The sequence below is a fragment of the Sciurus carolinensis genome, chromosome X, assembly GCF_902686445.1.
Source record: "Sciurus carolinensis chromosome X, mSciCar1.2, whole genome shotgun sequence".
Lineage (NCBI taxonomy): Eukaryota > Metazoa > Chordata > Mammalia > Rodentia > Sciuridae > Sciurus > Sciurus carolinensis.
This window is the reverse complement of record NC_062232.1, coordinates 88077882-88105692: the sequence shown is the minus strand read 5'-3', so window position 1 is coordinate 88105692 and position 27811 is coordinate 88077882. Positions and strand designations below refer to the sequence as shown.

General features: G+C 32.0%; 1 protein-coding gene across 1 annotated transcript in view; it reads right to left on the bottom strand.

Moving 5' to 3' along the window:
- The window catches only part of Radx (RPA1 related single stranded DNA binding protein, X-linked), a 61912-nt gene extending 34116 nt beyond the window's left edge, over positions 1-27796 (bottom strand). Inside the window, exons 1-9 of the mRNA XM_047536231.1 lie at positions 27106-27796; positions 19569-19711; positions 15004-15196; positions 7436-7544; positions 7144-7235; positions 6922-7044; positions 4301-4405; positions 2760-2924; positions 1595-1755 (exon numbers count right to left, since the gene is read on the bottom strand). Coding sequence (XP_047392187.1) covers positions 1595-1755; positions 2760-2924; positions 4301-4405; positions 6922-7044; positions 7144-7235; positions 7436-7544; positions 15004-15196; positions 19569-19711; positions 27106-27748 — 1734 coding nt within the window. The 5' untranslated portion in view covers positions 27749-27796. The remainder of the gene's footprint in view (positions 1-1594; positions 1756-2759; positions 2925-4300; positions 4406-6921; positions 7045-7143; positions 7236-7435; positions 7545-15003; positions 15197-19568; positions 19712-27105) is intronic.
- Between the last annotated feature and the right edge of the window lie 15 nt (positions 27797-27811).

Here is a 27811-nt window from a genome sequence, read left to right as displayed (position 1 = left end):
ATGAGAAATTACACTTAATTTGTGTATGATTTATCAAAATGTGTGAATGCATTCTACTGTCATGTGCAAGTAATTAAAACAAATAAAAAATTAATTAAAAATAAGTAAATAAATAAATAAATAAGAAAAATTAAGACCAGTAGAGCAGAGCAATGAGAATAGGGGAGGGAGAAAAGGAGGGGAAGCAGGGGAACAGGAACTAAATGGAGTAATCAAATTCCATGCATGTATATGATTTTGTCAAAATGAACCCAACTACTATGTATAACTATAATGCTCAAATAAAAATTATTTCTCTCTTAAAAGACTTTAATTTTAGTTTATCTGTTTTTTCATAATTTCAAGAGTTGGGCAAAATTTGATAATCATAAAAACTTGATAATCATGATATTGCTTTTATAAAGATGATTAATCTATGTGCTATTAAATATTTTAAAGAGGAAGATAAAAGTCTTCTTAAGTAGTATATCTGAAAAATTTTGACTAATTCTTCTTCAGTACCGGGGATTGGATTGAGCTACATCCTCAGTCCTTTTAGTTTTTGAGACAGGATCTTGCTAAGATGCTTAGGGTCTTGCCAAGTTGCTGAGGCTGGCCTTAAATTTGCAATCCTCCTGTCTTGGCCTCCAAAGTCCCTGTGATTATAAGTGTGCACCATGATGCCTGGTCTAAATGCTTATTTCCATATAAACATTAATAATCCTAGACATACTTTTTAAAAAGATAAATTCATGGGAAAAATTAACTTGTCTTGATTGTGCCTAGAATCCAGAACTGGCCTCTTTTTTAAAATTTTCTTTAAAAAAGTTTTAATTTGTTCTAATTAGTTACACGTCAGTAGAATGCATTTAGACACATTGTACACAAATGGAGTACAACTTCTCTTTCCTCTGGCTGAACATGGTGCAGTCACACCGGTAGTGTAATCAAACATGTATGTAGGGTAATAATGTCCGTCTTATTCCACCATCCTTCCCATCCCCACACCCCTCCCCTCCCCTCACTCCCCTCTGCACAATCCAAAGTCTCTTCATTCCCCCCCATTATGGATCAGCATCCACTATCAGAGAAAACATTCTGCCTTTGGTTGTTTGGAATTGACTTATTTCACTTAGCATGATATTCTCCAGCTCCACCCATTTACCCACAAATGCTGACCTGGCCTCTTTTATTAGACCATTTATTTTACCAAAATTACTGCTATCTCTTAAAAAACCTGGAAAAAACTATCATGTCAGATACAGAGGTTAAAACTTTCTGTGGAGGACTTCTTGTAATTTTGGCCTGAACAAAAGTTAAGAAAACAAATTTAGTCATATATATCAGATAGAAGTTTAAGACATTCGTGATAGATTCAAATTATGCAGAAAGCAAAAAACAAGTTTTGAGAGCCTTGGGAAATGTCAGAGGCTATGACCATTAACCCCATCTATCACAAAATAAGTGACAGAAAAAAGAAACAAATAAAATGCTCAAGTAAAATTTCTCTCCTAGGTTTACATCATTAAGAGTCAATATATCATGTATAAGGTACCAACTGTAATTAAGATCACAGTGCTTTCAGAGATGTACTATTAATTCTCTGGCACCATACCCGAAGTGTTTCCGATGCTGAGGCACTTTCAGTTGCACAGCTATGGGGGATATACTTTATAACAGTAATTATCCCCTGAATTGCAATGCGCTTTTGTTCCCTATACTGCAAGTCTTCAATCTCCTTCCTCACTTCACTTATAGCTGTCAAAAGCGACTCAACTGCAAAAGAGTAATTCCAAAGAAATTGTAAGTTTTAAAGAACTGAAATGATAAAAATAAGAATTAGATTTTCAAAATAATCACAACATAAAATTATAAACTTGCTACATTAAATGTAAGACTTTATATTTGTCATCTTCTTATGTAATTTTTATAAAATAGGCAAAATGCATTTTTCAGTTAAATTGTGATACAGGCTTCTAGTCTGAAATATTCATTTGTAACAAAGTTTGCACACTGAATATAATTTATATATCATATTTCAAAGTATAAGGTGCTGTCTAGTTGCTTCATTGAAAAACACATTTTAATTATTACCATCACATACAACACATTGTTAACATTATGACGTACAAGATGATGCCAATATTTAGATGTGAATAGTTTAGCTCTGCAAAGTTTGTTTTCCCCAAACTGTTCAATCATCTCATAGCTTTTTAAAATGAAAAAGATTATGTTAAAATTTTCAATTGTTATATAATAATTCTACTAAAAATGTAAATGTTAGGCCTCCCGTCAGTACTTCAACTCCAAATTTAGCATCTCATTTATTCTGGTGTCATTTTTTATTTAAAAGTAGCACTCGATTACATTATACACAATATATATCATTCCACAAGGGAAGCACAATACAGTTGTCAGTATCTGGATATTAAATTGTCCAGAGTCTCTTTTAAATATCTTTAATCTTTCTGTATAATATCATAGGAGTTGAAATTTATCAAAGTCAGATCTGATCTTAATGACATTAGTAAAGATATTACCCCTAGTTAGTTATATTTTACATTTTTTTCTTTTCTTCCACTCTAACAAAAACCAAACATTAGTCTTTTGGAAGCACAACATGTATATTTAGGTCTATGTTAAGACCAAATGATTATCACTGGGTATTGCTACACTTGGGTTCACTCTTATAAAAGAATAAAGATGACTACCTAAAATACTATACACCATATGTGTAGCATATAAACAAATCATGAAGAAACTGGCAATTACATTAGTACCTTTGACAGAATTACTATACTTGGAAAATGTCTCTGGAACTGGTGGATAGGGGTAATATCCACCAATAACAGTATTCTTCATTTCCCCAGAATCGGTCTTTGTTTTAATCCACTGAATAAAGTTTTTTACCTTGGTATCGTAGGTATACGGCTGGCCTCTATGACCTTCTTGCAAGAAAGGTAAAGCATAAAAAACAAGAAATAAAAAGGTCTCTGTAATAAAGTGTATGAATTTTATGTATAAAAGTTTAATATTAAAACAGTTTCATATCACCAAGAAAAAAAGTTAAGTTCACTTATTCACTCTGTTGCACACAGTTATCAAAAGACAGTAAACAAATCCTAAGAAAATCAGACACATTAGAGTTTACATGGACTGAATTGCAATGGTCTACAAGAGGCTAAAAAACATAGAAAAAAGAAAAATAATAATAAACTATTTTTCTAACTAATCAAATGGTTAGCATCTTCCAAAAAAAGCTGATTTTTTAGATCACTTATTAATCTGAATATATGAGGTCATCTAAAAACTAAACTGCCTATAAATACAGTTCAGCATTTAAATTCATGTTCTTAAAACATACTTAAAAGTCACAATATTTATATCTGATATTGTTTGTATTTATAAAATAAGGTACTGACTAAGATATACCTTGTCTTTCCTGGAATTTTTAACATATTCCTAAATTACCAACATTGTAGAATTCTGGTAAATACTCCATTCCACACTAATCTCTCATTTGGAAACTTTTATCTTACTTGTTTTAAAGGGAATACAGAAAAAGAATGTACAGTTGTCCCTCAATATCTGTGGGGGATTGGTTCTAGGACTCCTGCAGATAACCAAATCTGTGTATTCTGAAGTCCTTTGTATAAAATGTGTTTGCATGTAACACATGCAATCCTTCCATATATTTTAAATCATTGCTAGATTACTTATAATAACTAATACAGTGTAGGTGCTATGTAAATTACTATATTGCTTAGGGATTAATAACAAGGGAAAACTCTGTACATATTCAGCACAGATGTAATTTTTTTCAAGTAGTTTTGATTCACATTTGTTTGAATCCCACAGATTTGGAGATTCTACCTGTACCCAAATACTGAAACTCTTCTTAACATAAATAAAATGTGATACCTTGGGCCAAAATTTGACATACATTTTTGTTTTATTGAGTATGATTTAAAAATAATGTTAGCTGAATTCACATTGTGGTACTGAGCCTACCAGACTTCAATAGAGGAAGCATTTTGGGATTATCTACATTCTATATTAAGCAGAAATTAAAGTCAACCAAAGGACAAAAACACAAATTTCGAATGAGTCAGAAAATCACTTCTTCAATCAGAAGTAATCTAGAAGCAATATACCTCATAGGCCAAATAGTCTTTGTTAAAGTATGTTTATAGTGATAATGGAGTCTAAAATGAAGTTAACTTGTAGTTGAATGCTACAATATAAAAACCTATGCTAAAGGGTTCTTGTAAAGAAAGTATATTACATTTGCAATAAAAAATAACAAAAAGAAATTACTCACCAGTAATAAACACTCGACTCTCATTTGTAGTAGTGAGGTAAAGAAGCTTAGGTACTTGAGTGTCATTTCTGACAACTTTCAACTGTGTACACACAAAATATGTCACTGTAGAAAATGAAAATATTTATGAAATTACTTGTGCATTTCAAAGAGTATATACCAAAATGAGGAGTTCACATACTGCTTCTCAAACTTTAAGGAACATAAGAATCACAGAGAACTACTGTTAAACACAAATTCAGATTTAATAGTTCTAGAAGGGGACCTGATATTCTGCATTTCTAATAAGCTCCTAGGTGATACTGGTGCTGATTATCTTGTCACCACACATGGAGCAGCCTGTAATGAAGTCATTTGCTTGTTGTAAAGATGAAGAGTGAGAGAATCATTCAAATTGGCAAGCAACTGAGTATGAACAGTTATTTCCTACAGAGAAGAGTTTCTCCACGATGCTTTTCACTGATTAAACAACTCAATCTCACTCGAAACCCCCAATTACTTCAACTCCTTTTACCATATAGGGCTATAGATTATTTGTATTTGCTTGTGCAAGTGTTTTGTATTTCTCATGTACTTATCTTAATTAGACTTCAAGGATATAAAAAAATAAGTGTAAATTTGAGTTTTTAAACAAAAGTGGGTTCTTATTTGAGAATAAAAATTTTTAAATAGAATAAGTACAAATTCATTTGCTATATCTCCTCTATTAGTTCTTTATTCTGTAACAAGGAAAATAAAGGAAATCTGTTCAAATGCTAATAATTTATATTTTGTTCTTTATTTCAAAACTAGAAACATGAATATTAATGGCAAAAGATGCTAACATAACTGTATTAATGAGACCTCTAAAAATCTCCTAGGAGAGCAGATCTCAGTTTGTGTTATTTCCACAAAAAATTCAAATTAAAAAATAAGAAATCTCTAATTCTAACTTATTGCCATTAAAAATCTTACGATTTCTACTGGTTTGACAACCAGAAAACAACTTAATCCCTTTGGATCTTTGGTTTCCCACCTGAAAATCTGTTATAAAATCAACACTCTAAAAGGTAACTGGGAACAAAAAATGAAATTGTAGCTTTAAGCATCTAGTACATAATAAATACACATAATTAGCTCCCTTTAGTTCTTTACTTTCCTTAACAATGAAACAAAACAAAAAATCTGTAGTTCTACCAAAGGATTTTGGTATTATTCCAGAAGACCCTTGGTCATGCTTCCCTGCACAAACTGAAGCACACTTAATACTCACCATTCATTTATTGATATTTTCCCTTCATTCTTGGTTAAAAGACAAAAATAAATTGTGACTGTCGTACTAGAATAAATCTCACCAAGGTCTATAATACCTTAATTAGAAAGATGTATTTCCCATTATCACAAAAATAGAAGATGCTTGTTTGACAAACTTTCTGTGAGCTTTACCCAAAACTCATTTCAGCAACTTGCTTAAAGTGATTACAAACGGAGAGGCGCTTGACTATAAAACCCACCTAAAATGATGTAATGGAATTATCACCATAGTTCATCACTGCCAATCATTTATGCCCTCCAAAGATGTTACCTGAGACATCATAGCACACTGACCATGGAAGTCAATGCCCTTGATATGGCCAAACTCTCTTTCTGTTTCAACCCTGATAAATTGGAGTGAAGTTCAATTCTATTCAAATATATTTAAAAAATTATCTCGCAAGCCAAGGATAGACTTTTATGGAGCAGAGGTGTGTAATACTATTTTGCATAGGGAAAAAAGGACAGTAGAACAGTGCTATATATGGTCTGTAGGTGATCTAGTGATCTACAATTTCTATCTCATTAATGGATAAGAAAAATTAGAAGCAGTAAATACTGCAGACTTTCCCAGTGTTGGCAAGTGAAAATAACAAAATAGTATACAATATCTAAACTATTTTATAGTCTGAATTCAAATAAGAAAATATTCATTAAAATTGCTGAAAGGTCTTAAATGTACTTTTTATAATGATAGATATAAAAGAATAGCCTATGTTATATGAAATATATAATAGGGCACACCTAAAATATTTTCAAATAATGCAACTAGGGAAAAATACCTCTATATCCGAATGAACATACTTGGAAAATGTCAATATCAAAGTAAGCAAAATACTGACCAGCTGGTATAATACCACCAAGCTAATATAAATTTAATTCTCAAATGGAATCATACTTGTCATTATCACTATTTAATTACATAGTCTGCCAATCCATTACTAATTAATGCCACATTAGTAAAGTCTTTGATTTTTAATGGGTCTACTTAGTCAACTTCTATATGGATACAAAAGGAATTGTATTTTTATGTGTGGAATTGTATTTTTTATGTGTGAAATTCTAACAATAAAAATGGATAAGAGCACTGATTTTTCTGAAAAGGTGATTTCAATCCTAAGATAATTCTAAATAGACAAACAGTAGGTAGTTAATATCTATAATACTAAATATGAAATTAATGTAGAAAAGATTTAAACATGCTGTCAGACTGCTTGAGATTGCTAACTCAATATCATGTCATTTCTGTTTGTCAGCTTATTATACTATTTTTAAGGCAAATCTCTCACTTCCCAAAATAAAAAGATAAAATATTAAGAATTGAGTACTTGGGTAAATATTTTCAAAGATTTCTGGCTGAGATGTAGAAAACAGTTCCACTATAAATGGTTGCTCTGAAGTTCCATCAGCAATGTGAATCCAGCGATATGACCAAAAATCTTCACGGTTTTCTATATGAATAGAATATTAAAATAAATGAAGGTAGCTGATTATACACATTTGAAAACAAGACTGAAATACTTTTTATTATTTTCAAATTTAAAGCTTACCTTTCTTTTTTGACCTCTGCACCCTTCCTACAAAAGCTAACATGCCAATAACATCACAGATATGATTTTCTGGCATATCATCCAGTTCTGATCTAAAAAAATCAAAATTATTAAATAGATATCATATATTTCACTAGTGAAAAAACTGTATAGTAATGACTATGAAAATGTATATCTGCATAATTGCTAAATCAAATTATGGATAGATTTTGAGCAAATTATATTGCATTACTTTTTAGTAACTAATATTTGAAAACTAATATTTAAAACATTTTATAATTAATTATTTTACCTTGTGATAAATCGGTGATTTAATTTTGGCAATCTCCATTCTGGTTTCACCTGCTTTTCTGGAATTATAATTATATTAGTTGGAGGATCTCGAAGATTGAGGCAAATCTCTGAAAAACAAATATATTACTTTAATATTTAATATACACTAAAGATATGCATGTGTATTAATTACACAGCAAAAACATAGACAAAACACTTTTGATCTGACAACTAAATTAAAATGTAGACCAATATTAATGGTTTCTTTCACCTCTATTATAGCATGCACTTATCTTCCCACCAAAGCTTAACCTTTATTATTTCTTTAACTTAGAAAGTTTTATCTCATGACTTTTTGCCTAAACAAAATACTGCTTGGTTTTATTTTTGAATGTAGTATTCTAGGGTTATATTTCACTCAACATTATATTACTAAAGTTTACATATGTAGTTATATGTAGTTGGGATTTTAAAAAATCCATGACTGAATAATGTTCTGGTGTGATAAAATACAACAATTTATCTAGTAGTTGCTGTGTTGATGGCTACCTGGATTATTTCCATTTTTTTCTTATTACAAACAAGGTTGTTATAAATGTTTTTATATATACCTTCCTGTGCACATAGGCAAGAAATTTTCTGTTGGTATACCTACAATTAGAAACCCTGAATTGTACTATATGAAAACATCAACTCTACAGGATAAGCCCAAATCATTTTAAGTCATGAGCATACTTACAGGACCAATATATAAAATTCCTACTGATACACATTCTCTCCAAATTTTTTTATGGTCAAATTTCTTACTTTTTGTCAATACAGTAATGTAAAAATTTGTTGTGATACTAGTCTGCACTTTCCTTATACTAATTGTTTTGAACAACATTTAATATACTTATGGTTCATATATATATTATATATACATATATCCACTTTTGTAAAGTGGTTATGTATTTTGTCATTTTTTATGTTGGATTATCATTTTCATATTTATTTGTAGTTTATATATTGAATATCAATTCTGTTGATTTTGAGCATACAAATATATGTTGTGGCTTGATTTTTAAATTCTTTTTATGGTGTCTTTTAATGGGTGCATATTATACTTTTAATGCAGTTAGTGTTATTAACAATTCTTTTAAGGTTACTACTTCTTATATCTTATATAAGAAATCCTTTCTCATCCCAAGGTCAAACTCCAGGTTACATTCCATAAATTCTCCTGTTAAGTTCTAAAAGTTTTGCCTTTCACATTTAAGTATTTTCTATACCTGGATTGATTTCCATAATGGGATGGAAAGGGATATGCCATTTTTCATGTATGTAATTAGTTATCTCAATACTATTTACTGATTAGTTCCTTTTTCCTTGATGCTCCGTATAGTACATCTATATCAAAATTTTGTTTAGGGCTTTATCTTGGCTCTGTATTGGAACATATTGGTCAATCTGTCCACATTTTCACCAATACTACATTATCATAAACACTATGGCTTTGTAATTATCAATATTTATAGGTCAAGTCCTCACTCTCTGTTTATTCCTCTATTATTTCTCTTCAGAAGTGTCTTGATTATTCTTGGCAGTTACGTGCATCCACATGAATTTTAGAATTAGTTTGTCAGTTCTAGGAAAAAACCCTGATGGAATAACATTAAATCTATAGATCAGTTTGGGGGGACTTTATATATTGATGAGATTGAGGATGACCTCATATTTGTGAATATGGGATACTCCTTCATTAATTCAGGGCTTTCTTAATGTCTTTCAATAATCTGCTATAATCATCTCCAAAGAGGTTTTACGTATCTTCTGCTAGATTTATTTTTAGATACCTTATCAACACCATAAATAATACTTTTTAAATTATAATTTCCAACTCCTTAGTATTGGAATGTACAAAATAAGTTTACTTGTAGAGTGATGTTATAGCTAAACTTGAAAATATATTATTTTTAATACTTTGTGTTATTATGGATTTTCTGTGTAGAAATATTTTAACTTATAAATAATGAGTGTTTTGTATTTTTTTTAAATCCTTATATCTTTAATGCATTTTTGTCTTCTCACACTGGCTAAGACAGTCAGTACAACATTAACCAATTTTGTCCCATCATTCCAGATGTAGAACACCTATAAAAACTTATAGTATGTTATATATAATTATATATACTACATGAATGATATATAATTATATGTAATATAATTATATCATGATAATGACATTATATTACAACATATTAATACAATAATATATGAGCTCTATATTGTTATTTCCAAGTTATTTTAATGCACCTATGTCAATTTTGTTAAAATGTTCACAGAATTGAAAACTTGGGACTTAATGGGTTAAATAGAAATATTGAAAGGTGGTATATATGTTCTCCATTAAAAATCTATTAAAATATTGATTTTACCTATGAAGGGGATTCACTCATATTTCTATACATGCATACAGCATGTACATGGATCATAACAATCCAACCTTTTTCCATGCTCACCTCTTCCCCTACCCAGTTCCTAGTAATCACTAGTCTACTTTTAGGTCAACTTTTTTTTCTTTTTCTTTTCTCTTTTCTTCTTCTTTCCATTCCCCTTCTCATCCTTATTTTTCAATTTCCACTTATGAGACACAACATGTAATACTTGACTTTCTGTGTCTGGCTTATTTCCCTTAACATGATGTCCTCTAGTTCTATCCATTTTCCTAAAAATGACAAGATTTCATTTTTATTAATGATAGAATAATACTCCATTGTGTATATATACCATATTTTTTGTAATTCATTCATCTGTTGATGAGCACCTAGGTTGAATCCATATCTTAGCTATTGTGAATAGTGCCTCAATAAACATGTATCTCTTTTGAGGTCTGACTTCATTTCCTTCAGATATATTCTTAGGAATGATATAGCTGAATAATATGGTAGTTTACTTTTTAGTTTTAGGAGGACTCTCCATCCTGTTTTCCATAGTAGCTGAACTAATTTACAGTCCCATCAACAGTGTATTAATTCCTTTTTCTCTACATCCTTTCTGTCAATTTTTAATTTTTTTGTTTTATAAAGGAGTGTTTGCAAACTTTTCCCATTAAAATTGTGTTTGCTGTTTTGTTTTGATTTTATAAATACCTTTTGTCAGGTTAAGAATGGTCACTTCTCTATATTTTTTAAATGAAGAATGGTTTAAAAATTTTAATAAGTACCTTTTGGGTATCTATTAGGATGATAATTATCTTCAGTCTGTTAATTTGGTAAGTGACACAGATTTTCATATGTAAAATTAACATAGTATTGCTGTTGGGAAAAAATATAACTTGGTCACTTTGCCTGATCTTTTTGTAGACAGAGAACCTAATTGAGTTTGCTAATATTCTATTCAAAGTGTTTGCATATGTGTTCATGGCTGAAGCTGGCCTATAATTTCCCTGTTTCACACTATTCTTGTTCAGTTTTGATTATTATAGGTACATTAGTGTTGAAGAATGAGTTAGAGTATGAACTAAATTTATTCTCGGGAATTGTTTGGAAGGATATATTCCTTCAGTGTGTGGTAGAATGTCTCCATGAAATGATGTATATCTGATATTTTCTTTGTGAGAAGATTTTAAATATGTTTCAATTCCTTTAAGTTATAAAGCCATTTGGGTTTTCTACTTCTTATTTGTCTCAGTTAAATTTTTCTAAGTATTTGCTATATCGCAAAGAAAGATTAAACAAGGATGAAGATACCTGATTTCTAGTTCTAGCCATGTGACTAGAAAAATTTACTTTATCTTTATGATATTCAATCTATTCATACAGAAGTAAATAAAGTTTGTATTACACCATAACACTTTGTACCTATAAAATTATTTTCATTTTACAAAGTTTGCTTTTTATAGTCATATTATTACTTGATTACATTCAAGTTTCCTCACAGCTCTAAACTGATATGATTTCTAATTAAATAAATAACCTCCCTCCAAACTAAAAATATTTGATACTATCATATCAATATCTATTATTCAATATGGTCTAAAATCCCAAGATTTTAAATGATTTATTACTGGGTATGCCATTTGAATAATATTTTATAAAATACAGAGAGAATAATGTATAAAACAAAAATATACAATGGCACATATTACCAGAAAATAATATACCTTTTTTGCAATAGGATTTCATTTTTATAGGTTTCCATTTATTTTGCCTTTTAAAACAATTACATCAGGGGCTGGGGTTGCGGCTCAGTGGTGGAGTGCTTGGTTTGATCCTTAGTACCACATAAAAATAAAAACAAATAAATAAAATAGAGGTATTTTGACCATCTACAACTAAAAATAAAAACTTCTATCACAGTTTCTCTTATTGCTACATATGTAAATATTAAAAATAAACCAAGATAAATTACCATAATAGTTTGTTTTCTAACATAAAAACCTAGAAGACAGGGATGGTATCTAAGTCCCCTATTCCCTTACTAACCAACCCTAACCTGATTACATACTATTTCTCATTTACACTGTTCATAACATTTAAACCACCATGTATTTTTCCTGACTCCTGCTTACACTTTCTCCTATCCAATCCATTCTACTCTTCTGCCCATTCTTTCTTCGACTACGTTTCCACTCATTTTTCCCTTCTTATCTATCTCAACTTTATCTATTGTAATTAGTGTTTCTTTGTACTTTATTTATTGTACATATCTGTCCCCAATTAAATTAATTTTTAAGGATAGAAGGGCATATTGCTTATCTTTGTATCTCCTGTGCCTAGTATGGTTTATAGAACTGCCCTTTTTCCATTTATAAGATCATTCATCAGTTTGAGATAGACAATTTCTTAAAAGTTATAGTCTGACTAGATTTTTTTTAATTTCATATTTTTAGTTGTAGATAGACACAATGCCTTTATTTTATTTCTTTATTTCTATGTGGTGCTGAGGATCAAACCCAGTGCTTCATATGTGCAAGGCAGGCATGTTACCAATGAGCCACAAACCCAGCCCCTGAGATAGGTAATTTTCAAACATCATAAATTCATACTTTTCAACCCTGAATGTATTATTAGAATCAGCTGAAGGTTTCAGTTTTCATATTTATATTTTTATTTATTTATTTTTTGTGGTATTAGGAATTGAACCCTGGGCCTCTTGCATGCTAGGCAAGCACTCTGTTACTGAGCTACACCACCAGCCTTTTTATTATTTTTAATTTTGAGACAGGGTTACGCTAAGTTGTCCTTGAACTTGTGATCATCTTGCCTCAGCCTTCCAAGGACCTGAGATTACAGGCACCACTGTACATCACTGTGCCTGGCTGTTGAGGAGTTTTAAAGACATATCAATGCCTTGGTCTCCTTTTTAGAATGATTATATCAATTGGGGGGTTCCAATGGTTCTTTAAAGCTCCCCAAGCAATTCAAATGTACAACCAAAGTTCAGATCTACTTATATATGTAGGGTAGGCAAACTATAGATTGCAGGTGGCTGTCTATATTTTTGTAAGTAAAGTTTTATTAGAACATAGTCATGCTCATTTGTTTACATATAATATATGGTTGTCTTCATTCTACAAAGGTGAAGCTGAATAGCTGCAATGGAGACCACATAATCTAAAATGTCTAAAATATGTTATCTGAAACTTTACTGAAACAGTTTGTTGACCTCTGATAGAGAAGGAAAAATTCTGTTACTTATCCAGAAAGTATAGGAGAAACCAGAGACTGCCACTACTCTTAGTAAGCAGTAAAACTCTTTTAAACACTAAAAGGCACATTGTAAATATACTTTGTTATGGTTGAATATAAGATGCTCCTCAATCTCATATGTTAATGCTGAAATGTTCAGAGCTAAGATTAGATTATTAATATTAATTAATATTAATTCCAATCAGTGAATTAATATATTTGATGGAGTAATGTGAGTGGACTAACTGCGTTTTACATGTACACATGTGAAACATGGCTGGAGGAGGTAGGTCACTGGAGGCATGGCCTAGAAGGGTTTATCTTCTCTGGGCTCCCTCCTCTTCCCCTGAACTCTGCTTCCTGGATTCCCTGAGGCAAACAGCTTTCCTCTGCTCCACCTCACCTTGGGCCCAGAGCAATGGAGTCAGCCAGCTAGGAACTATACTTCTGAAACCATGAGATCAAAATAAACTTTTCCTCCTCTAAGTTGTTCTCATCAAGTATTTTGATCAGAGCAACAAAAGTTGACAAACATATACTTTCATGGAGGTTACTGTTTAAAAAGTAATTTATGTATCTGTAATTGCTTATTTGAAAGCATAGTTTTTCATATCTTAAAGAAAAGGTTTCCACTATCAAAATCTGCCCCTATACTTCTATATAACAAAAGTGGCACCAGTGTTTGGTTTGGTTTCAATGTTAATTTTTTTAATGGCTGCTTTTCTATTGGCTACATGCTGTCTATTGCCCTACTTTTCACATATATTTAAGGTTTAGAAGCAGCTATTAATACTGGACATGTTAGAGGACTTGTCCACAGACATATAAAAACTATGATTTGAATTCATTCTTTTTATCCAGAAAAATGTTTACATAGTAGAATACATATGTTAAATATCATGAGAATGAGGATTTGATTTCCATTATTCCAGTGATTTTTATGAATCATTGACAAAGTCACTTACCTTTCTGTTATTAACAAAGAATGTCTTGGTCTTTACTAAAGGAATTTTGTCACCAGGATATGCCTGGTTGTGTAACATAATTTATAATTTGATAGACATAGTAATGTGTGTTTTGAGCTGGGTGTGGTGGTGCATGCCTATAATCCCACTGACATGGGAGGCTGAGGCAGGAGGACTGCAAGTTCAAGGCCAGTGTCATCAATTTGATGAGACCCTTAGCAACTTAGTGAGACCCTGTCTCAAAATAAAACATAAAAAGAACTGGGGATGTGGCTCATTTTTTAGGCACCTGTGGCTTTGGTCTCTGGTACAAAAAATTACATTAATTCTAATGCTTCTAAAATATTTAAGATGTGTAGAAATCAAAGCTTTGATATCAATACTAGTTAGAAAAAGCCCTTTCAAGATTGCAATTGGCATAATTTGAAAATTGACTAAATATTAGATAATAATACTGTATCAATTCAAAGTTTTCTGATTTTTGTAACTGTATTGTGATTATGTAATAAAAAGTTCTTGTTCTTCAGAAATATACACTGAAATATTACTGATAGGCTGAGGTATGTATGGCAGCTATCACTTCCTTTTAAATGGTTCACAGAGAAATATGTATGTGAAAAGAGAGAATGATAAAGCAGAGGTAAATCTTAATAATTGCTTAATGTGGGTGTAGGGAATGTAAGAGGTCTATATACTACTCTTTGAACTTGAAAGAATTCCAAAATATAACAATAGCTCTCTCAGGATAGCACCTAGTAGTAACTGTTAAATATATACAAGTCATTAACTTAATATTATATAACAAAAACTAAATTTAATAGATAGAGGGGTTTGAAAATTTGTTAGATTCAACAGCTTCAGTGTTTTTATGGTCCTTTGCCTGATATGATACTCTGCAAATTTACATAAACAAAACAGCCATAATAAAACAAACTCATTGAATACTTAACCCATTGTAGAAATTAGTTTGATCTGTGGATCCACAGGGAGAGGCTGCATTCTGAATGGATAGCTCTTTTTAACAGAATAATCTTGAAGTAGAAGAACTAAACCAACACGCAAACTTTTATACCATTCAGGACATAGGGCATTCCACATAATCACTGACACTGTGCCTGAACTGTCAGCAACTTCCAGGAAGGTCTAGAAAAAAAGAGCAAAAGCACATAAATATGTATATGTATATGTATATGTATATACATATTATCTGTGAAAATTTAGACCTATAGAAAAAAACCATTTGGTTCTTAATTCTTTTTTCTTAGCTGCCAACTCTGCTAATAATGGTAATCTAAAGGAGAGACTGCTATAAGAGGCATGGAAGTCACAGATGTGCTATTAACTCATTGTGAACTATGAAGCGTAGGCTACATCTTATTTATATTTGGTTCTCTCATAATTTTAACATAGTGCCTCACACATAGTAACCACACAAAATGAATCAGACCAGTCGAATTTGGAGATTTTAAATGACGATCTTGATATAATTCTTGGTTATTGAAACTGTGGGAGGGCCTTGATATTTATGTTATAGAACTTCAGAAAGACATAACTAAGTGAACATAATGTCCTGATTTCATTAATTTACTTAGACTGGAATCTGAGACTTCACTATAAATTACATGGAAATTACTTGTGATATAATGCTTGAGAAATTATTGTAGCAGAAAGAGGCATTGTAGGGCTAGGGCTGTAGCTCAATGGCAGAGTGCTTGCCTAGCATGTGTGAGGCACTGGGTTCAATCCTCAGCACTGTATAAAAATAAATAAATAAAATTAAGGCATGTTGTCTATCTATATCTACAAAAAATAAAAATAGAAAGAGGCAGTGTAGTTAAAATACATAAATCTGTTGCAGTAAAAAGTATAATTTTCTCAATTTTAAAATATAATGCATATATTAGTCCCACAGAGAAGGCAGTCTTTGAAGTATTTTAATATTAATTTCTTTTTTTTTAATCTATTCATATTTCATTCAAAGTAAGTTGAGAAATTAATCAGTGGTCATGCCTAAATATTTCAGTTCAGTTTGGTGCTTGAATACATAATTGAATTTTTGAGACAGTGAGGTATTCAAACACCACCACGGTTCTTCTGGAACATCCTCATAAAGTGGTGCTTCCTAGACTCCAAATTTCTTCTTAAATGATGATGTTATATTCTCAGATTCTTTCTCATACTGATGACTATACATTTTGAGTAATCTATCCTTTCATTAATTAAACATGAACTGAGTTTTTATGGTGGTCCAGACATTGTTAGACTCTGGGATAAAGAGGTGAATCAGACAGCACCCCTAATAATAATGGCTAAAATAGACATAGTACTTACTTATGTGCATAGAACATAGGTAAGTCCTTTACCTATATTAACTAATTCAATTCTTGGATCAACTCTGTAAGGAAAGTACAATCAATATACCCATTTTATAGATGAATAAACTGAGGCTTAAAGAGGATATGCCATAAAGTTAAGGAGTGGTAAACAGAGACGAAGCTTTCAATCATTCCATATGACTACAGGGTAAATATTCTTAAGCACTATCCTATAATGCCTCCCAATAGTCAGAGAACTCACACAAGAGTTAGTTTAGCAAATCTACTAAAAATATGTACAACTGAATTATGTATGTTCTTATAGACAAATATAAGGCCATATAGTAGAATGCAGTTGATTTTCCTTAGTAACTATGCATATGGTTATGCAGGGAAAGGCTTAAAGTAGAGGTCAGCATTGAACTGAATCTTACAGATGGCTTTGCCAATCGGATGAGAACTGAGAGGTAGAATATATTCAGAAGAAAGAACAACATAGAGAGGCATGAAAGGAAGAAAACAACTGGTTACCTTTGAGAAATTCTCAGTAGGGCAGTTTGGCTAAGCATAAGGCATGGAGAGAGTTCAGGAGGAGCTGAGTCTACAGAGGAAAGTACGTACTAGATGATGGAGACACAAGAAAGTAAGACAATGGAAAAAGTGGAAAGGAAAATCCAAAGAGGAAAGTATTTAGAGAATGAGGAAGCAAAAATCTGTAAGAAAATCACTGAACAGAATGAATCAAACACCATTACCCTATGTAAATGTATGATTACACAAATGGTATGCCTCTACTTCATGTACAGAGAAACAAATTGTACCCCATTTGTTTACAATAAAATAAATAAATAAATAAATAAATGAATGAATAGGTTTTATTATATCACATGATAGAATTTGTAGATTGAAAATGTTGAATGAAGAATTTGGGGGATAGGAGAAAATAAGAAAATATTAATACAGAATTCTAGGTACAATATGGTTTTCATTTTGTAAGATAATTTAATGTGCTATATGACATAGTCATATGTAATATATAACATGTGCTATGTATGATATACATGATATGATCGATATGAGTATATTGGATATGCAGATATATGTATATGCATAATTTACATACATACAAGAAAGAGAATAAAACACACCAAGTTAACAGTGGCTTTCCCTAAGTGGTAGAATCTTGGATAATATCATTCTCTTTATGTAACTTTCTATATTTTCCAAATTTCCTCCAGTAAGTATGTACAATTTTTATAAAAAAAGCTTAATAAGACACCTAAAATGGTTCTTGATTAACATGAGAAACTACAGTATACTAGTAAGTAAAAAAACCTAATAGAACACACATATATCAATGAAATAGGTCTGAATCAGCATTGTCTCACACAGAGAGTCAAGATAACACAAAAGTATCAGTATCAGATACATTTGATAATTATAAGGTTGTTAGTGAATAAGAAGCTAAAGAAAAAGCCAATGTAACTGTTTTGTTTTCTTTTTACTTTTCATTGACATTTGAGAATACATTTGAATTCATCCATTATGTACAACCCACTTCATCCACCATGTGTAAATATTCATAAAACATTAATATTTAGAGACAAATAAAAATGATACTGTCAACACCATGAAAAGACAAACTTGAAACAATTCAGGTTCAATAGCAGTTCAATGAGTGAATAAATTGGGTACAATACAGCCCCAGACAGTAGCACAGCAGCATATGTTCAACAGACAGAGGCAAAGAAATGGTTAAAAAATGAAAGACAAAAATATTTAACATAATCCTAATGGAATAACAATGAAAACAATAAGTTACTGAAAACTCAAAAGAAATACAATCAAAGAAAACAATGACTCTTCAGAAATACATGGTGAAATTATTAGTAACAAAAGAGTCACAGAACTCTCATCATCTCTGTGTACAGAAGTAACACGATATCACTGAGACGCACCAGAACTGCCAACAACTCATGGTTTTCTAAATGGGGACTCCATGGGTGTTTAGATTCTTATTATTTAAACATAGCATTACTTTACTCGAAGAATTACCTTGGCTTCTTCAGAGCATATCACCTCATCCATTCACATATTCAATAATATATTAAAAATCTTAAATCACAAAATAAAAATTTTAAATATTTCTATGAACTGGAATTGTATGGCACCAAGATTTTTTTAACCACAACCCATGCATTGAGCTGTCAGGGAAAGGCCATTACCCAGCTTACCATTTTTAGTTACAGTAACTTTATATTTTATTTGTTCTTTTTAGTTACATATGACAATAGAGTCAATTTTGACATATTATACAAACATGGAGTATATCATATAATTAAGATCCCAGGTTTGTGGAAGTAAATGATATGGAGATTTACTGTGGTATATTCATATATGAACATAGGAAAGTTATATCTGATACATTCCACTGTCTTTCCTATTCCTATCTCCCCTCCCTCCCCTTCATTCCCCTTTGTTTAATCCACTGAACTTCTATTCTTCCCCTCCTTTCCCTTGTGGTGTGTTAGCATCCACATATCAAAGAGAGTATTCAAACTTTAGTTTTTTGGGATTAAGCCAATGTAATTGTGTTGAGAAGTAAATGGGAGTCAAGAAAGGGAGACCATACAGTGTAGACTACTACTTTAAGAACCTTGGCTGAAGAGGAAAGAGGAAATAGAGGAGTCATGAAGTCAAGTGAGATTTTCTTCCCTTTATTTTTTTTAATGGGATACTACAGTATTTTATATGATGGTGTGGAAAGCACAGTAGAGAAGAAAAATATAAAGACAAAGAAAAAGATGTGAAGGAGATCAGCTGTATCAAGGACCTAAAGAACACCAATACAGGGGCTGGGAGATAGCTCAGTCGGTAGAGTGGTTGCCTTGTAAGCACAAGGCCCTGGGTTCGATTCCCAGCACCCCCCCAAAAAAAAAGAACACCAATACAGAATTTCTTTTCATTTTTTTTTTCTGGTGCAGGGGATTGAACTCATGCCCCACATATGCTAGGCACATCCTCTACCACTGAGCTCTACCTCCAGTCCCCAAGAATTTCTGCCTTACTGTAAGTTACAAAGAACAATACTTTACAACGCACATTTTATTTAAACTAGTATTTTATCCTATATAGAGCAGCTATATGAGTTATAATCTATAAATGTACATTAATATATATTATCTTGTCATTACTTCTACCTGGTATGGCTCAATCATTTTTTTATCAGGTTTTCCATAGTATCGCAGTTTTGATTTATGCAAGATCCTCACAAGCAAGGCAGGAAAATTTCTTCTGTTAGCCCAGGTCATTTCAAGATGAGAAAGGGAAATTATTTTGATATCTAGAATATAAAAAAGAGAAAAATTATTTCTACTTCACATGTCAAGGTTAACTTTCAAGATCTATTTTAGTGATTAAAGATGGCAGCAGATCACACTGAATGCAATTTTTTGCCAACTAAGCCAGTTTATATACTTAAATATACTTCTATTACATAAACTATATATCACTCCTAATAAAAGTATATTATGCCAGGAACATGGGTAAATACCTATATAAACTAACAGTATTTCATCTAGATTGCCCTCTACCTTACCAAACATTCTGATTACTTCCTGGAAAATGTAGATATAACCTTACCTCTTAATTATTTTCTAACTATGAAGTACTTATTTACTTAACATATAGGTTTGTTTTATAATATATTTCTGTATTATTCTCACCTCAGTTTCATATAAAGAGGTTTCATCTTCCCCAAACATGTCAGGTATGGTTGTGTATCAGTGTCTTGGTACTTGCTGTTCTCTGGATCTGCACTATCTTCCTCCTAGATATTCAAATGACTTCCTCCCTTTCCTCTTCAAGTTTACTAAAAGGTCACTTTCCCAGTGATGTTATCCCTAACCAACCTACCGAAAAGTAACCTCTTTACTTTTACCCCATCCCAGAGAGAGCTTATTATCTTTTCATATGCCATATAATTTGAAACATTTTAATCTCCAAGCCTGCTTAAGGATAAGAACTACTTAAAAGCTCTTCATCATCTTAAAGAATTAACTCATACTTTTGATTTATTCTCCCTTGGGTTAAGAAGGGTTCCATCCGCAGCTTTCTCCATTTTACTCTCAAAGACCGCAGTCCCAACTTTTAAAACTTGAATTTGCAAGAGTTTCAATATTTTTAGTTTGTTAAGGCATCCTCCTTTTCCATCTCTGTTCACCTAATTTATTATCTAGTCAACATTTTGGCATAAAAATCATACTTGAAATTTATTTTTACTGAGTTTAAATGGTATGCTATAATTATGCCTGTCATAAAAAAGCACACTTTTCAATATTACCAGGATACCGTGTATGATTTTCTCTCTAGATTTTCCCAAAACATTAGTAGTCCAGAATCACTGGTCTTATTATTTGATCAGATGTGGCTAAGTGATTTATTTTTTAACATGGTCAGACAAATTCTTTATCAATTTTGAATTATCTAGATTGTACACATAACACTTTTGATCAATGAAGGCAGATATGACTTCTTTATCAACTGAAATAAATTCAAGAACTACATGGTTTTGTAAAAACCAGAGTTCTAAGAGCTACTGTTTCTGCCATAATTAGGTCCAGACAGTTAGCTGCGATCAGACATCTGCTCAGTTAACAGTTTTCCAAGTCTGGGTTTTTAACTTAAAAACTTGACAGAACATACATATTTCTCAAATCCAAAAAGGAACTACAGTCTATTTATAGGGCATGAGGAATCCTTGCAAATTCACAGAAACGTGTGTTCATTATCAAAACAGAAAGAATGAAAATAAACTGGTTACAGTAAGTTAGAAAATAAGCAATGGAATAGCGATTCTCAAACTTTTTGGTCTTGGAACCTCCTTACATTCTTACAAAGTATTTAATATCTCAAAGAGATTTTGTTTATATGGGTTATAGCTATCGATATTTATTGTGTTATAAATTAAGAACTTTTAAAAGTCGTCAACTTAAAAATAATAATAGACCTAAGATATAATTATAATTTAAAAAATGAATGTATTTTCCAAAAGAAAAATAGTGTAGTGAGAAGAATGGTACTGTTAGATTTCTGCAAATATCTTTAGTATCTAACTTAATAAAAAACAGCCAGATTCTCATATCTTCTTTGGCATTCAGTCTGCTTCAATAACACATGTCAGGCAGCCTCTGGAAAATTCCACTGTGCACGTGTGAGAGAATGAGAGTGGAAAAAGGTAAGTAAAGCCTTAGTATTATTATGAAAATAGTTTGACCTCAAGAATCTCTTGAAAATGTATCGAGGACAATGGCAGGGATACTTTAAGAATTGCTGCAGAAGAATAAATCTAAAGAATGCAGAAAGGAACAAATATAAAACCTTAAAACAATGAATCAGAAAATACTATATTACAATAAACAAAAGGAATACAGTGGTACCAATAAATCAAATCATTTGGAAAAATTAATGAAAAGGTAAATGTCTGGCAATTCCAATCATGAAAAAAAAAAAGAATATAAGGTGTAATATTCAGAATGTGATGAACCACAGACACAGTGAAAATATTGTCAAAAGAGTATAATGTATGATTCTATATAAATAAATTTGTAAATACCAGTGAAATAGGTAATCTAGGAAAATACGAATTACCTGTACTGCTGTAAAGAAGAAAACCAGGATAGGTCATCAATCATGGAAGGAAATGAAAAAACAGGTAACAAACAATGGTCTCAAAATGGCAGCAAGTTTGCATGATTTTACAAGAAAATTATAACACATTTTAAAGAATAGCTCTTTCCCTGAAACACAAATTGTTTCAGAGCCTAGTAAAATATACTAATTGTACCCATTCATTTATAAACTTACAATAATGCTGAAAAATTGCAACAGAAATAGTACAAAGGAGAATAACTAACCAAAGTAATTTATGATGGCAAAAATCTTAAATCAAATACTTTCTAATCTACTATAGCAGCATGCTAAGGGACAATTGTGCCAGGAATAATTAGAGTCCTTAACTTCTTTTCTTGTCCAGGAGAGGGAAATTATAAATTATGAAGACTGACACAGACACCTAAGTTTGAATAGTTGAGTATTCACCACTAGAAGAAAAATACTAGAAGAAAAAAAATTATCCTGCAAAATTAAAAAAAAAGGCTAACCTACAGCAAACATAAAGTAGAAAACATCAAGAACAGATGCAAACATCATCAATCATATTAAATTCAATTGAATTAAATTAATTTCTTAAAAGGAAAGAACTGGTTTGGGTCAAAAGCAGAATCTTACTATATGCTCATAAAAGAGACAAACTTAAGACTAAGTGGAAATAAAGGGATGGACAAAGATACTCTAGGTCATTGGTTCTCAAAGTGTGGTCTCTGCATGAGCAGCATCATTACCACTAGGGACTTGTGGTAATGAAGATGCTCATAAATGCAAATTCCTATGGGGCTACCAAGGACCTAATGAATCAGAAACTGGTAGTGGAGCTCAGCGATATATATTTTAAAATTCTTTTGAGGTGATATGCATGCCCACTCATGTTTAGAGCCATTATCCTAAATGCTACCCCAAAAGACAGCAGAAATGGTGAATATCAGTATTAGAAGTAATAGAATGAAAGGCAAAATGGAACAAAGAGGCTAATTCTGTATTGATAAAGAATAAAATCCACCAATAAGATATTAATCAATTATAAATTTTATACATTATATCAACATCCAAAGCAAACACTTGGAAATATAAAGAAATGGACAAAACTATCATCATGGAGAGAAGACAATATTCCTCTCATAGAAATGAACAAAGAGAATAAATATAAGGATATGGAATATTTGAATTAAAATTTAAAATCTGATATAATAAGGAACTTCATACCTAAAATAAGCCTTTCCCAAACTTTTGGAGGTTCAGAGGGACTTCAAGTTAAAATAAAAAAATATGAATAGCAAATAACAAGTCTCTACACTTAAAAACCTGGGAAATGCAGGCAAAGCAGTACCCATGAGAAATTTCAAAATTTTAAAAACTTTGGAAGAAAGAATTGAATGAAGAATTCAAATGAAGAAATGGGTACCATAAAAATATAAAGAAATGATATAGAACGAATTAAAGAGGACAGTAGAAACTAAGTAGGAAGCATCTCCCCACTATCGATTTATTAGTAAAGCTAAGAGTCTTTAAAAATTAATGACAAAAGACAACACTCTGATAGAACTAAATCATGAGAAAAGGTGAATACACCAACATCAGGACTATGAAAGAGTTATACAAGACAGATTAAAATTATAGATTATTATGTACAACTTTAAGATCTAGGTGAAATGAGAAATCCTAGTGAAATATTAAGTCTCAAAATAAAAAAGAAGCATTATTGATTTGATCATTTTCTCTACAAGAAACTAGAATGGAGTCATTCTCATTACCTCCTAATCCCAGCCCAGGACACCATGTTCAGTTAGTTTTAGGTGTGAACTGTATCAAACCTTCAATGAAAACATAATGTCTGTAAGCACAGAAAAATAGACAAGCTTCCCAACTCATTCTACTAGGCTAATACTAACCTGATATTAAAATTGGACTGAAAAAGTACTTCCTCCCCTGCAAAATCAATTCACTTAAATATACAGATGTAAAAATAATAACCATGACCAAGCTGGGATTCGAAAGTGACTCAACATTAGCAAATCCACCAATGTAAATTATTTCATTCATTTCATTATTAGGAAAGCACTTACTTAATGCCTACTGTGTGCCAAACATTGCTCTGGGTATAAGGGTTATGGCTCACAATTGTGAAAAAAGTCACAAACTTATAAACAGTTCAGAAGAGAAAGGAAACAAAGAAAATAAATTCACAGTGTTATGACTCAATGAAAGGCATTTGCTGGGTGCTATAATAAAAATAAATCGGTAGGAAATACTTACTTAGATATCCCTTTCTAGTATGTTTTATATATTTGAGTTGAAACCTGGGAATGGGAAGAAGCTTTCCAGAAAGGGGAAAAAGCAGGTGCAAAGTACCTGAGGCAGGCAAAAGTTTGGAGGTTTGGGGAATAAAAGAAGGTTGGTATTGCTAGAATAAAATGGGGAATGGAAGGGGTTCGAGATGAGGTTAGAGAGGTGAGTAAGGGGATTCTGTAGGGCAGGGTCAACAAACCCAGGTCCATAGCCAATCATGCTGCTGCCTACTTTTGTAAATGAAGTTCTATTAGAATGCACACCCGTTCATTTACACATCATGTAGACCTGCTTTAACTATACAATGGCAAAACTGAATAATTTTGACAATGACCCTATGTCTTGCAAAGATAAGAAGATTTATCATCTGACTTTTTATAGAAAATTTGCCAACCTCCTTTGTAGGGCCTTGTGGATCCTACTAGGGAGTTTGAATTTCTGTGTAAATGCAATGGGTCATTACAGAGATTTAAGCAGGCAATTGGCATGATCTAATCTCCATTTTAAAAAGCTATCTTTGAGGTCACAATAGGAGTTATCTTTCAGTCAGGGTACCGACCAGTAAGAAGTATGAGGGAATCTTTTGGGGTGCTTGCAATGTTCTCTGTTTTGATGGGAAGGTGGTTACACGGGTGTATGTATTAGTAGAAAAATTATCAAACTGTAGTTTTAAGACTTCATTTTACCATGTAAACCCTAACCTTAATAAGAGGTTTCAAAGGCACAAAAACATACCATAAACAAAGATTAGAGAAAAATGGACAGTGTGAGAAAATAATTTGGAGTATGTAGCAGACAAAAATTTAATGCCCATTAGCAAAGAAATCTTATAAATTAATAAGAAAAACTCAAAAGATATCATTTTAAAATAGCAAGACATAGGGAAATGGGCATTCATATATGTTAGTGAATAAAAATTAGTACAAATTTTTCAGAAGATGATTTATCAATGTCCATTAAATTGACTCAAATATTTTTTAGTCCAATATTCCACTTTTAGAAATTCATCAATTCAATAGAAATACTTGAATAAAATCAATATGCATATATCCTAACAATGTTCAACACTGTATGTGATATTGAAAGGTTACACACTGCCTAAAGTTACAAATTACCATTCACATGGGCATGATTATAGAAATTAGGGTATATCCATAATATGGAATATTGTATATATAGGTATACATGAAAGATGTCTTAAGTGGAAATAGCAAGTCATGCAAAGACATATAATTCATTATTTTTCAAAGATACACACAGAAATGCAAATAGTTTGGAATTTTGAGAGAGAAGTTGAAGGGATAGGGGAAGGTTAAAGAGGTCTTTCATTGCACTCCAGAATTTTATGATTAACAATTTCAAACATATAGGAAACCTGAAAGGATTTTTCAAAGAACAACAATAAATTCACTTCCTAGATTTTACCATTTTTCTATACATGGATCTTACACTTTAAGCACAACATAATTTTACATACACAGTTTGGATTTTTTTAAGAATAAGGACATTGCATTTTGTAATGAAATATGTTTTTGATAAATGAATAGATATTACTTTAATAATAACAACAAACATTATATAAGTTATTTCCCCTTTGTAACTCTTGGAGGACACCAATGTTTCATTTACATATTCAATTCTAAAAATAAAAATTATCAACATTTAAAGTAGTAATGCACTACTGCTTTATTCTATGCTTAAGATAAAATCAGTTCATTATTTCACCCCAGAAATAATTATTCTTTAAAATTTAGTTATTTAAATCATCCTTGACTACAAATTTCTATAACTTTTTTTCCTTTATAACTGGATATGACTATAACTGCATATTTTTGACTAGTTACCCTTTTGCTCTCATTTGTTGCTGCTACAAATCACAGTAAGATGACCTGTGATTTAGCACTTTGATGAAAATGTAAAAAAATACAGAAAAGCAGTAAGTGTAGAAAATTATATTTCTCCTTCTAGTACTTTCTTTTTATTTCAATTTTTGCATTTTATTCCTGTCCCATATGTGTTCATGCCCACAGTACTATCATTCCCCTTAATTTCATCTCATAGGGAAAAAACGTTTTAGAGCAGTTATTGAGGACAAGCTGGCATTTTCTGGGTAACTTCCCACTTCTCATACTGAAAAATTGAACTTCCTAGGTCAGTAATGTCCGTAGTAAGTAGTAAGAAATATGAAAAGGAGAATTCTGAGTCTGTCCACAAAATCACACCCTCATAAAGTGATACTTTCATAACTGTTACAAGGATATAAAAGTGGCATTTTGATTAATGTAAATCATTAAGGAATGAATCATGGAACATCCTTTATGAATGAAGATTAAAACGAACAAACAGGCAAGTATTTACAACTTTTATACAAAATTCAAATCTACATACTCTCCAATCAATACAACGTACTATTTCCACAACTGAAATGCCATGCAACTAAGCGTCATTCACCATAGCCAAATATATAACTAATGCACGAGGAATACTGAATTCCACATCAGTATCTTTGCTACACTGAATTTAAGATATATTAAGGCACTCCTGAATGGCCACTTTGCAATCAAAGCAAGAGAGGGGCTGCACAAATTTCATTAAGAGAGTGTCTCTCACTCTTTCAAGAAAACTTGTTTGCTACTATCCTTCGCTTGTAACCAACAATACAAAAGCATCTTATTTCCTTGCCCTTAGCGCAAGCTCCTGGAGGAAAAACAAATAAACAAACAAACGAAAAACTACTTTTGGGAAAACCCTTTGCTGTTCCCTCCGATTACTTACTGTTAAAATTGTATTCCTCAGGTTGCTTGTCCGTTAACCAGATATCTCCATAGGGATCTTCGTTATTCCACAGCGCCAGGTAGTGACTCTTCCCGCCCCTTAAGGGTCTCTCGGGTTTCTCCTCATGTGCTCTATTTCTGAAGGGAGTTTCTAAAGAAATTGCGTCTAGGGTCTCCCCACAGTGGACGTTATCTATGCACAGGATTCCCTGGCCTAACCTTTTCTCATTGTAAAGACATGAGACTCTGGAAATTTTCATTTCTATGCCAACTTTAAGAATATTCTGATATACAAGAGAGTTTAAGCTGGGGTCCAAGTAGCACTTCTCCTGGTACACACCGTCCGAGATCGTCACATCATAGCAGTAAAGGGGAGGCTTGGGTACCGTGTCCCGTGGCTCATCCTCTAACAGGTACCTTTGGACAGCCAGCACAGTGACAGGCACTACCTCAGAGGGGGTGACCCACTGACGAGGTGAGCCAGTTATTTGCTCAAGAACCTTTTGGATCCAAGACCTGGGCCCTTGGGCACCAGCCCTTCGGATCACCCCTCCTGGGACCCCAGCCCTATCTCTCTGAAGGGTTGGCCAATCTAGCCCAGCGTGTGAGGGGCCAGCCTGAGGCTGACCTGACTCACCAGACATTGTTATATATTCTCGAACTCTCTGTACTCCTAAAAGCTATTTTGCCGGTTTCAAAGCTGGGAG